The sequence below is a fragment of the Pelodiscus sinensis genome, chromosome 20, assembly GCF_049634645.1.
Source record: "Pelodiscus sinensis isolate JC-2024 chromosome 20, ASM4963464v1, whole genome shotgun sequence".
In the NCBI taxonomy this organism is placed as follows: Eukaryota; Metazoa; Chordata; order Testudines; family Trionychidae; genus Pelodiscus; species Pelodiscus sinensis.
In genome coordinates, this window is record NC_134730.1 from 19,772,666 (window position 1) to 19,786,241 (window position 13,576).

At 39.2% G+C, this 13,576-nt stretch overlaps 1 protein-coding gene across 1 annotated transcript in view; it reads left to right on the forward strand.

Moving 5' to 3' along the window:
• The first annotated feature begins 299 nt into the window (after nt 1–299).
• The window catches only part of SUZ12 (SUZ12 polycomb repressive complex 2 subunit), a 62,590-nt gene continuing 49,313 nt past the window's right edge, over nt 300–13,576 (forward strand). The window contains exons 1-4 of the mRNA XM_025185700.2: nt 300–794; nt 3,822–3,868; nt 3,963–4,027; nt 12,405–12,473. Of these exons, the coding sequence (XP_025041485.2) occupies nt 488–794; nt 3,822–3,868; nt 3,963–4,027; nt 12,405–12,473 (488 nt within the window). The 5' untranslated portion in view covers nt 300–487. The remainder of the gene's footprint in view (nt 795–3,821; nt 3,869–3,962; nt 4,028–12,404; nt 12,474–13,576) is intronic.

Consider the following 13,576-nt stretch of genomic DNA (forward strand, 5'->3'; position numbering starts at 1 on the left):
TACTGGCTGATTGACAGGGTAGGCACGAGACACCGCAGGGATCGCTGGCGAGGCGTCGGTAGGCTTCAGGCAGCCAACGCTTACCCAGCATGCTCCGCGGTTCGCAGAGCAAGGGGGAGCGAGCGGCCCTTTCCCGCGAATTCAGTTCAAAGGAGGGGGAGGGGGAAAGCGCCGAGCGGCGAAGCGCACCGACCAACCAAACTCTTCCAGAACCATCTCTGCGTCACGCAGAGGCGGGACCACCGCCGGCCAATCAGGCCGTGCGGCGCCATCCTCGGAGCCAATGGGCATGTGGGGGAGGCGGGCGCGGTGTTGGCGTCGGGTTCGGCTGGTCGGTGGTAGAGCTGAGGAGAACGGAGCGGAGGAGACTTAGAGGAGTTGGAGCTCGGTGCTTCCCCTCCCCCCTCCTGTCCCCGCCCGCCCTAGCCGCCTCCCTCCCTCCTCGCTCGGTCTCTGGCCCGCCGGGGCCCGCTCCGGAGTGAGGCCCATGGCTCCTCAAAAGCACGGTGGAGGCGCAGGGCCCAGCTCGGGCTCTACTGGCGGCGCCGCCGGAGCAGGCGGTGGAGGCGGCGGCGGCGGCGGGGGCTTTGGAGGCTCCGCGGCTGCGGCAGCTCCGGGCGGTAAATCCGGTGGCGTTGCAGGAGGTGGCGGAGGAGGAGGAGGAAGCGGTTACTCGGGAGGCTCCTCGGCCTCCTCGGCGGCGGCTGCGGCGGCTGCAGCGTTGCCCCCCGTGAAGAAGCCGAAGATGGAGCAGATCCAGGCCGACCACGAGCTCTTCCTGCAGGCCTTCGAGAGTGAGTACCGGGAGCGGCCGTAGGCAGGGAGCGGAAGGGTTTCGGGGAAGAGGAGGCTCCGGGGATGCGCAGGGTTGATATCGGGGTGCATGATGGCGGGTAAAGGGAGATATGGGGGGGAGGAAACAAGATCCTACCGTGTGGGGGGACGTGAACCCTGGGCCGGACTTCCCGGAGGGAGAAGATCCGGGGGCTGGAGAGGTTCGTAGCACGGAACGGAAGTGGGGATGGGGGTGGCAGGGATGCGGGTCAGCCCGATGTGGCAGGAGCCTTCTTCAGGTTCGGGGCCGCTTTCGGGTGCACGGTGCATAAGATATCCGTCCTCTGCTCAAGCGCCTTCTAGGCTGTGAATTTAGCCTTTTGGAAATGTATTAAATGGGAAGACTTCAAAGGTGATTTATTTTTTCTCTTTCCCATCCCGAGGACGCTTCTTGGGCGGGAGAGGGGGGGTATTTGTGCCCCTTCGATTTATGCTCCATCTCTTTTGCTAATATTTGCGTCTTAGGCTGTTGAGAGCATTGTGATCCTATGGAGACTATATTTTGCTCCTATGTGTGAAAGAGAATTAGATTGAGGGTTTTTAATTTGAAATTGAAGTGGTCCCCCCCCCCCCCCAGGGGGATTCCAGATAGGCAGAGAGTTCCTTTGGATACAGGATAGAGTTACTCACAGAAGCTTGGTCAAAATATCCAGTGCAATTATTAACTTTTACATTGTACTCTAGTATGCCAAGCTCTGCTGTGTACACTGTTTGAAGGAAAAATTAAAATACTAAATAGAGAGATTGTTTTGAGGTGAGCTTGTCACCATTGCAGTTACTTGTAATAATAGTTTAGTTTTTGTGTGTGGAGTCTTGAGGGGGTGACTGCAAATTCTCTACAACTGTTAATTAACCCCATTAATGCAGATGAAAGGATGGTGAATACTGTATTAAGTCAAGTGATGTAGGGAGGATTAAGTGACTTGCTCATGATCACAAGTAATCAGTGGAAGAGCTGAGAATATAACCCAGAATGGTTGCTCCCAGTTCCTGCTCTAACTACTTGAGAAGATGGCTTTAGATTTGGGTATGTAATGAGTAGAAATAAATAATAGTGTATGAAGTTTACTTTAGTGTCTTATTGTGAATTCAGTTTTATAGTGCTAATTCGAGAAGAATACATAAATCCTAATAATTTTATTTAATGTATAACCTAGCAGTGGTGAATATCAGGAACACTTGTGTGGATTTTGTCTGTTTTAAGGATAACTTATTTTGGCTTTTACTTGACAGTATTATAGATTGTAGAATATGTGGTTTAATAGGTATTCTTGGAAAGGTGTCTAAAATAGTTACATTGTGTGTTTCTTCACTCACTCATTTCATGAGCGAGTCAGAGTTTAAATTCATAAAGTCATGATCTGTTTTTAAATGTAGCACTACATTTTTGAGAGTGCTTGTTTTTTCACGTCTTTCTATATGGGTAGTTATGTTTTACTTTTGTTTTGCTGAGGTGTTAAAGATTATCCTACATGAATGGTGATGACAAAATATTTGTTCTACTGTATGTCCTTCCCTTGATCTTTTGCCTTCTATTCTGTTTTTTAACTTGGTTTGAAGCATAGTAAAACCTTTATTATGACCAGATTTTATTATGTGAATTTTTTCAGTTAGGATATACAGAATTCAGGATGGAGCTCACTAAAGGCTTTGTTGAATTGATGATTTCTAAAATACTTGCATAAACTGAATTACATTTGTGAAAATAAATGAAGAGAATGCTTTTTGTAGAGCTTAGCCTTGTTCATTTGCAATTTTCATAATTAAACGACAATATAACTTCCAGTCACTAGAACAAATTGTGTTCCAGGAGTATAAAAATCTAAAATATAAAAAACCAAACCTTATTTTAATATATTGAAATGGCTAGCTCCTCTACTTCTAAAAATCTTGTGGGGGACAGAGTGGGACACGAGTTAGAGCAAACTGAATTCCTTTATATTTTCTCCATTTGTGTTAAATTAGTGAATATTCTTATTTCAGTTTAAGTGGATTATTTCTAGTTAGCTAAAATCAATTCTTAATTGACTCACACAAAACAAACTCTGTTTTCAGTTTAGGTTAACTTGGAACTGGTTTAATTTTGTTGGTTTAAAATGACACCTGTATACTGTAGTCACCATGTAGACAAGACTTAGTCTTTATATTGGTGATTACCAAACATTATATCTAAAAGAAGATAGTATTCGGTGTGATTATGGAGTATTATACCCATTGTCATCAACCAGTACTAAGTTATGGTAAAACTGACTTGCTGTTGAAGCAGATGTTAATTAGCTAAAGTTAACATTTTTCCCATTCTGTGGACATGAGCTTTTTGACATTTCTGTCCTGGTCTAAAGCCATTTTATATCTGGCATTTTATATGTACAATGAGTTTCAGAGGTAATTGATTACCACTCTACATTAATACTTTTTTTGACATATAATTATTGACAAAGGATGTGTGTGCGCTTTATTGCAAAGAAAAAACCTGAATTTGTCTGATACATTAATAGCAGACTAAGCTATATATCAGATGCACAGATTTTTGGGGGGTGGAGGTGAACAGACAATTTGCTTATGGTTAAAGAATACTTCGGATTTACTTTCTTAGCTGTTTTCTTCCTCTGCTCACCTTCTGAAGGAGCTAAGGTAGCACAGGGACTAGATCTTTTGATGAAAAATCAAAAGATAATTCAGAGTTTGCTGAAGTTTTCATGGTTGTGATGTATGCTGTAAGATGTGGGTCATACTACAGATAACAGTAGCTGTTAATCTGAATTTAAATTTGAAACTATTTAAGATGCTGTTAATCTGAATTGATTTATACATCATAGTTGTCACTTAGGTACTATTAAGCTAAATAGTTTTTAAAAATGTATAAGTGAAACATTTAGGATTGTCTGTAAATTTTCAGTATTTGCATGTGAGCTTAGGTTTTGGTGGGGTTTTTTGGGGGAGGGGAGAATCAGATACAGTGAATAATGTGTATTTCTTTCCTGTAGAACCAACACAGATATATAGATTTCTACGTACCCGGAATCTCATAGCAGTGAGTAATTGTTGATTTTAGTCTCTTTCTTTATTTTGAATTTGCAGGAATTTCCAACTTGTGCATTTTAATTATTTTTTCAATTTCTTTGCAGCCAATATTTTTGCACAGAACTCTCACATATATGTCCCACAGAAACTCCCGAACAAATATCAGAAGGTAATTTTATTCTATTTGAAAATTATTCTTAATAGGCTAATGTTAACTGATTAAAGAGCAAAAGAGAAATGGAGCAGCTGGACAGAATGTATTGGTCTTTTCAGATGCAATGTGAGGCATGAGTTATTTTTTAAGTTAAAGATTCACGCATCAACTCAGTTTTAAAATCCAGGTTTCAGGAAAAAAGTGCATGTTTATAAATGAGTTGTATTTATAACTCATTCTGCCAACAATCAGCACATGCTTAACTTTACGTATGGGAATATTTTCATTGTTTTCCTTAGAAATACTTAAATATGAAAGCTAGACATATGAGTCAGTCTAAATTCTCGATACATTTCTGTTAAACAAGAGGGAGATGGATGAAGGCCCAATTTTCAAGGTATAGACCCAATTATGCTTTATTACATGAATCTAATAAATTCTGACTAGAAAGACGATACATATTTTTTTAAAGAATATTGCCAGGTTAGCATAGCTGAACATGTTGGGAAGTCTGCTTAAGCTACTTTTGTAGGAAACTATATCTGCATTATTTTTCTGTAATTGTTTTGAAAGCTGTTTTGTGCAATAGTCAGTTGAAATTAGTGCTCTAGCTTTAGATAAAAAAAATTCTTAAAGTGTCTAAAGCCATATCTTTTCTTTAAAATTGTTGCATATGATTCAGTACTAGGGTTCTGGTTTTATCATATGGTAAACCAATAGTGCCTTTTAACGAAGGATATTTGCAGTTCTCTGAAGGCTGAAGTGCTTAGATTGCTCTGGATGAAAGACACAGCATTATAAATTTTTAGCTTATAATTTCAAATTCTTTTAGTGATTTCCTTAGTCAGACAGCAGGTCATTATTCTATGGCTAGTTAGCAGCCAACATTTATACTGCTTAATGCATTAAGATATTTTAACCAAGTGTATATGTCTTGAGAAAAGCATGGAATGAAACACTTGTAATGATGGGTGTTTTAAGGAATATAAAACATGGTTTTGTAGTAGGGATGTAAAATCCCAATTAATCAGTTAATGAACCAAGTGGGATCCCTGGTGGGAGACTGCTCCAGCCTGTGGAGCTCCCAGTCCCAGATATGCGAGGTGGGTTGCTAGCTCCTGGAGAACAAGTTAACTGTTACCCAGTGATGCTTACCGGGTAAGAGTGATGTTTCCTGGTTACTCATTCACATCCCTATTCTGTAGGCAGTAAATAAATCAAATATAAGCCTGTTCTCATTGATCCAAGAAAAATATAATTTACATGTTAGTTCTGAGTAGGTGGTGTTCTGCATTCTCCTTTTGATTTAGTGAAGAACCAGTATTTAGTGTAATTTCTTACTCTATAGCTTGTATAGTTCCTTTCCACTTATTGCCAGTGAACAGAAAAGAGTTTAAAAAAATCTACACCTACAACCCATAATTCTTTCCTAAAATCAAAGTTACTCTCCTAATAAGGGGTGAAGTGGAAGCATGTTGTAGTTGCTGGTTTTTTCTATTCTCAGACTGTTACTGCAGTGGGTTGGATAATTTATCTTGACATTCCCTGTTAATTGTTCTGAACTTGGGTAAAGCCTGACTTCAAGAAATAATGTTTACTGTTTATTCAGGCTGCTTTGGTGTTAAGAGATCCAGATCTTAGGTTCATACTGCTATTCTCCTTTTCCCACAAGTTTTCCAATGGCATTTAGGCAATCGGTCCTATACCAAAGACTACCATGTCTCAGCCTAAATCATATTGATATCTTCTAGATATACCAAGCAAACTGTACTTCATATGCAAGAAGAGATTTGCATTGTGAAAACTATCATGTGTCTTCATTCTGGGTAGTTAAAATGTCTCCCCTCTATTACCTGAAACTTGTTTTTTTTTTTTTTTTTATGCCTCTTGTTTGTTGCCAAGCAACTACAAGTGGTGTTTTGCATGTACATTAAGCATTATTTGCTGCTGTTTCATAATACGAAAATTCATTCCTCAGCTGTATAAGTTATGCCCAGATTCTGTATATGAAACAAATACCTCTTTATTAACTGTAATTTAAGGGTAAAGTATACCACCCTTTCAAATCTAGTTTTAAAGCTCTTGTTTCCCTATGTAGTGAATAGGTTAGAGACCATTTCATTTATGATAAAAAGTTCAGGTTTTTTAAAAGTAATCTGCTCCATTGAAATTTAATCTGTAATTAGATGTAGGAAAGATGGAGGAGCAAAGCTGTTTAATACTGTGTATTTTATAAAGAAAACAAATGTAATCCAACTAGTAAAATAGATTTAAACTATTTCTGAATGTTCAAGGGAAATTTCCCCCCAACTAAACTGCTAAAGATGGCTATCACAAATATGTTTTCACCTAAACCTTGCTGATAGGTCTAATAAAAGACCCATCTAAACAAATTTTTGCCAGCATTGCAATGCCTGTCAGGAGTGTGACTTCTGCCCCTCCTTTCTTGACCAAAGTAACTATGCTAGCAAAAGCCCTAGTGTACATGCACTTTGTAGCTGCAAAAAAGTTCTTTTGCCAGTATAACTTACTCCATTCAGAGAAATGGTTTAAAAGAACTCTTGCTGGTATAAACTGCATCTCCAGCAAGGGGGGGGATTGCTGGTGTACCTCTGCCACTACATGTGTACCAGCAAACCTGTAGGCGAGACCCTAATTGCCACTATTTATTCAACATGAATCTGTACAATCAATTAAGCTCTTAGTGCTTTATGTACTACCTCCTCAGACACTGTAATTGCAGGGAGCAAGAAGGTTGAAAGGAATTTTTTTAAGAATGGGGGAGTGGAAAATCTCATTGACTGAGGTTTCTGTGTGGGGAATTTGTATACACAGCTTGAGCATGATGAAAATTTTAGTGAATTCATTAGTTCTTGGCTAATAGAACTTATGGAAAAACTAGCTCATGGCCTATTTCTTCTCGCTATTATAAATAAACAATTGCTAAGCATTGTGATATTTACCTATCCATTGCGCTGGATATACAGTGATATATAATTAATATAAAGCAACATCTGCAACGGCATATATTTACGTACCACAGTAATAGCCATCTTCGTTCTTAATATCCCTGGTCTCTCAAATCTCAAAAATGCCAGACAAATAGTAACTAAATTACTTAGGTCATTCAGGAGGGGAGAAATGTGTCAAATGAAGTTTTCAGTAAAGCTTCACTTGGATTTAATTAAGGATCAATCAATATTGTGTTTTATTTTGTTAAATCTTTTGAAATGTAACATTTTCATCCTAGTTTTATTACATAGTGTCAGATTTTTATTCTGTTTGTAATCCAGCAAAAATTAGTTTTTGGGGTGTGTGTTTGTTCACTTGGACAGCAGGTTAGAGAGTAAGCATGAATCTTTCTAGTTTTCAAACTTTTTTAAATTTCATGTGGAGTGTTTAAATTTCTTAGAAATTACCAAGAAAGTCATACTGCTGTTTTAATTTATAATTGGTCTTTAACTGAACATATATTGTGTGTGTTTGTGATCTATTTAGTGCAGAACGGGTGACCAAGTTGATAAAATAAGTGGACTAAGTCAGTTTTGTTTCATAATCTTTGTGAAAATGTTAACATAAAAGAAGTTGGGGAAAACTTGTGGTTTAATATTAAGACCTACTGTTCGATTTTTATTGTCTTTTAAATGTGTGTTGTGGCATTTCAAAGCGCACAGAATCCGCAGCCGATCCTGGGTTCCATGCCGGCGTTTTTGCTTTGAAACGTACATCTTGTACACTTCATAGGAGGAATGTGGAAGTGCCTATTGACTAGTCGAGTAGTTGATGGAAATTCCATTGACTACTTGACTAGTAAAATAATCAATATTTAACATCCGTAGCTCAATATAGGCATGAGGTATCTTGTTCAACTAAAAGCTATGTTTGGATTTGAAAGTCTACACATAAAGGCATTCTCTGTCCAGTCGTTTCGCTTATTTAGTATCTCACTTATGGCAAGGTAAATCAGAGTGCCCAATTAACTACCTTGGTCTTTTTTAATATACTTCTCATGTTGTATCTTTGTTCTATTCTTCTCTTTCCTTTTATGGAAGTCTTGCATGACTCTAATAATTTGCCTAGCTCTGGATCACTTCTGTTTTTTGCAGGGGCTCTTGTACATTTCAAAGGAGGAATGCGGAAGTGCCTATCGACTAGTCAAGTAGTGGATGGAAATTCTATCGACTAGTCAATTAACTGCAATTTGCATCCTTAGTTGAAAGGGCTCACGCGTCTCCGGCTCCCAGGCAATGTGTTAGTGGCGTCGGAGCTGCAAACACTTTTAACTGTTCTTATTAAAAGGGCAGCCACCTAACCAGCGCAAGGCCTTTAAAAAGAAGCAATTGAAAGGGCTCACAAGCTTGGCCCCACTCTAACCCATTGCCTGGGAGCCAGGGAAACGAGAGCCCTTTCAGCTTCTTTTATTTAAAGGGTTCACGCTTTCCCCATAGCTGGCAGGCAACAGCCCCAGGGAAGGCAAGCTCATTACATAGAAGCAGTTGAAAGGGCTCCTGTGTCCCCGACTCCCAGGCCGTGGGCTAGCAGCAAGGCCAGGAGCAATGGGCCCTTTAAATAGGAATTGAAAGGTTAGCTGGAGATAAGAGCTGTGATGCCTGGTAGCTGCGGGGTATGGGGAGGCAGCAAACCCTTTCAACTCCTACTATTTAAAGGCCCCACCCCTTCCGTTTGAGGCCCCGCCCCTTCTGGGGTGACGGGCAAATACTTCAAACATTTTTGAAGTGGCCCCTGCTCAAAAATGATTGCCCACCCTGGTCTAGCTGAGGAATAGCCCTCATTCAACAATTGGTATTGGCTGTATTAGCATAGACAAGGGCATTGCCAAGGTTTTCACTTAAACTAATTTGCTTTTATCCCAATTACAAGTAATGGTAAATCTTGTTTGTGTTTTGTTTGGTGTTTTAATGTTAACCCCACATGCCCGTGTGCACATTTGAGTTAGTAATGGTGCTACTTCACTTCCAGTGTGTGTAACTGCTGAAGGTTTTTTCAATGGTTATACAATTACCCGCTCTTTTTAACATCCCTATTAGTAACTTTAATTTTTATTACTGCTTTACATGGTATTTCAGATTATCCCTTGGACCATAGTTCATTTCATTTATTAGGAGTTAAGGTATGCTTGTAAAGCCAGGTATACACTAGAGATGTTAGCGTGTAGTCAGTTACATGATGAATCGATAAACTTGGGTTTATCAATTAATCACATCCACTATTCTCTCCCCCTCCCCCCCCCCCCCACTGCCTCTGTTCCATCCTCCCTCCCCTACTGTTGCCTCAGTGCCAGGATGGGGGTGAGTGGGTGTGGAGGTGGCTCCACAGAGAGGACTTTTAATATGGCCCCTTGCGTGTCTCCTCTGCTGCCCCCATGTCTCCCCCAGAGGTGGTGGGGGAGGCAGATTAGGCAGGAGCCAGCCCTGGAGGGAGCTGGCCTAACTACTTTTAACAGGGGTGGGCTGCTCCGGCTGGGCTGCTGGTTGACCGTTCATATACCTAATCCTTACCAGATCCACTATAAAATGAGCCCCAGATGGTCGATCTCCGGAGCGTCGATCTCAAATAAGTATAGGTAGGGCCTAAGTAAGGCATGTGCCAAATCTGATTATTTTTATTCTCTTCCCTTTTAGTTTTGTATGTGTGATTTTTTTTTTTTAAACTCTTTTTAATACCTTCTCTTCCCCCAAATCTAATGTAGCAGTGCTAGTTTTGGTAATCCCTCATCTGAGAATGTGGTCATTATTTAGTAAGTGCAGTTGAACCACTATTGAAAATAGTTCCCTTTGTTACCACAAGCCTTAGTTTGACTGGATTATCTCCTGTTTCGTGTTCTAGAATTAATTATACCAGAAAAGTGGTAGTTTTCTTTTTTATCCACTGTCACCAGCACGAAATGCAGTTTGTATGTCGAGAGTTGCTTGACCAATATTATGACTTTGTGGGTTTGATAAGTAAAATATGAATCTCTTTTTAGCTAAAAAATTACTCAAGCTTAACAAACTGCAGTGGCTCATGCTTTGATTTTGTACAACAAACTGGAGCTTCATATAAGGTTTTAAATAGCTTTATTTTTGGCAACATTGTAAACATATGAAAATGTCAATGTAGAGCTCCTTAATAAATTAATTGAATTGGAGCTAAATTTGTAAATGTTTCAGAAAGGCAACTGGAGAAAAAGTATGAGATGAAAAATTTGGAGTAGGATACACTACTATGCTAACGCTAATAAAATGGTTATATTGAGAATATTGCATTAAACTATATTTGCAAGTTATAAAAAAAAATATGGATGTCAGGGAAGACCTCTTGTACATTTGTCCATTTCATAAATACTACATTTGACCCAGTTGGTGATACATTCTGAAATAGCAGCTTTTATATTTGAAATGCTATTTGAATGTCAGTAAGACTTGAATAAAGGAGTTACGGTGCACTTAAGAATCAAAATTACAGTTTGATAAACTGCCATGTCACGCTTATCTTTCATGTTTGTCTCCATTCTCCACTTAACATTTTAAATGTACAGACATCTAAATTAATATTGGTGACCATTTAGTCAGTGAAATGTCAGCAAAACAAGACTTCCAAAATACAGGTATTACCTTTTCTAAATCTAAAAGTGGAGAATTTTGTTGCTATTGTTGAAACCTACAGTACTGAAGGAAATACTCGTGCTGGGGAATGTTAGTTTACACACCAGTCTTTTATAAAATCGTCTTTATTGTGTATCAGTTCAGAGCTACAAAGTGCTCATTTAACTGCTTTAAAATGACATTCTGGTTTTACATCCTGATCTCTTGTTGTTTAGGTCTGATGGAGGCTTTTGCCAAAAATATCCCACTGTTCATAACCACAAGTTCAACTTCTTTGCTGGTAGCTGTGAAAGGGCACAAGTGCAGACATACCAATAAGAACTACTTGGAGCTCTATATATTGTCTTGTGTAGACTTGTTCTGAACAGTTACACAACTTGCTAGTTAATATGGTATCTTCTGGGAGCCCCGTCTGCACTGGTAGCTTAACCATTGTTATTGCTGAAGGAAACTTCTGGTCGAAGAAAAAAAAGCCTCTTGTAGACTAACCTTTCATCTTTACCATAAAGAGGGTAGTAAGAAATCATGTGTTGGGCAGAAAAACATTGCCTGTAGTCAGTGTTCTTTTTCTTTTCTTCACCTGTCTGTCTTAGACTAGGAAGAAATGAAAAGCGGAGCTGTACTTGTGGTTAGTGAGTGGGGGTGTTTATGCTGAGAATTAGGGGGGTGAAAGGTAACCAGTAACTATCATCCTTGGTTCCAGTTAACCTGTGGGAGCTGGAGCAACTTCTCCATGGGGTCTGTTTCAACAGGGGTGCTTCAGCCCAGCTGGAGCAGCCTCTGTCTTCGGAAGGTGCTGCAGGCAGGGACTGGAGCAGCCAGACTGGAGCAGTCCTTCCATGTGGTGAGAGTAAGGTGTGCTCCAGCCTACCCCCCCTTAATTGGTTAACCAATTAAATATTAAATGGATAAATGTGTAACCAATTAAACAGGATTTTAGAAACCTAATGAGAATCTAGTTCAGTATGAAGAACCTTGCTGTAATCCAGGATGGAACTTTATTCTTCCTAATAAAGAGAATTAGAAGAATACATCTGAAAAATTTTGAATAACCTTTGCCCAAGAATGTTTACAACTTAATGCCCATTGCTGAAAATTGTATCAGATAGAAAAGGATGAATGGCTTGATGTTAATATCTTAGAGTGAGGGGGAAAAAATGTAATGTGAGATTATTCCTTAGAATGTAAACTCATTTTCCTCTGAAATAATCCTACAACTGACCCATTAGTGAATACGTTACTTTTGTATTATGTCCATTAATCGTCCCTGTTGAGAATTCAGTATAAATAAACTTGGCTTTTACCATGTAATAACCATATTTCTAATCTTTCAAGATGGTTAATTTGGCACAATGGAAGAACAAATTTGTATACTGATGGTTGGTATTGCAGTCACTGTTAAGAGGTTGATTTTGTTCTAAACAATATTAAATATCATTTTTAGTAAAACATATTTGTACCGCAGTTTGAATGGGTTCCTATTTAGCAATCTTGATATTTTTAAGTGTTTAAACATAAAATTTTATAGAGCAATATAATTTAATAATTTTAATTTCTGATATTGATTAGTCCTCTGATCATGATATGCGCAACTTTTTTCAAGCACTTATCTTTGACTTCTTGGTCTCTCTTAAGGCGGGAGAAGTTAGGACAGCAAGCTAAACTAGTATTTGAAGAAGTTTGTGTATACTGAATTTTAATAGTTGGATGTTTTATTTCAGTTAATATTGTGTAAAGGAAATACCTCTAAAAATGATAATTACCTTCATTTCATTTTTTTTCCACAGGAAAATGTTCAAAGTAGATGACATGTTATCAAGAGTAGAGAAAATGAAAGGAGAGCAAGAGTCTCACAGGTATTAACTGCTCATATTTTTTATCAATAAGTCATGTATGGCTGTCAATGAGAACAGGATAAAAGGGATTGATTATTAAAAGGCTCAATACTTGCCACATGAGTGGTGTTGCATTTAATTAATATTTTATGTATATGCACTCTAATAGTTTGAGCACTTGAAAAATATAAGAATTTGAGAGCATAAAAGACAAGATTATAAGGGATTTGGCTTTCTGTTGGGGAAAGACTTTTCATTATTTATAGTATGCATGCTTAAGCACCTTAAGAAGCTAAAATAGCTATGTTATTCCTTAGCTTTTAAAAAATAAAAACCTTACCCATAACTAACTTGCAGTGTCAGCAACTGATCCATGAAAATATATTTAAGTGGTGGAGAAGCATGGTCTTTATTTATCCAAGATCCAACTGAAATATATCTAATTTTTCATGTAATTAGTTTCTGCTCTGCTTGCTGCTTTCTCTATTACTGGTCTCTACATACAAAATAAATTTTTTAATTGAATTCAACAAGTTTGTAAATATTGAAGTGCCTGTACTTTAGAACTGGGAGGAGGGATAGCTCAGTGGTTTGAGCATTGGCCTGCTAAACCCAGGGTTGTGAATTCAATCCTTGAGGGGGCCTTTTAGGAGTCTGTGGCAAATCTGTCAGGGATGGAACTTGGTCCTGCTGTGAGAGTGGGGGACTGGACTTGATGACCTCTCAAGGTCCCTCCCAGTTCTACGAGATGGTATATTATATTATATTATTATAACTGTGTAATTTACTTTTATGGTGCTTTTAATAAAAGAAACTTAAATTCATTACATTAATGTTCTTTTCCTATTATGGCATGGTGGTCATTGTAGTGAAAGCTGTTCAATAAAGATTGCAAGATTTCCATCATAACTATTCTTATCTGTTGTTGAGAGACTCCTTTGGTCTTAGGCAGTGGTCCCCAATGTGGTGCCCGTGGGCGCCATGGCGCCCGCTGGGGCATTTATGTGTGCCCGCCGACAACCTGGGCCGGCGCTGGCCCCAGGCGCATGCCACGCACTGGCGCCTGGTGCGCGGCGCTCGGGCGGCCCCAGCCCCGGGGCACATGCGGGCACATGGCACCAGTG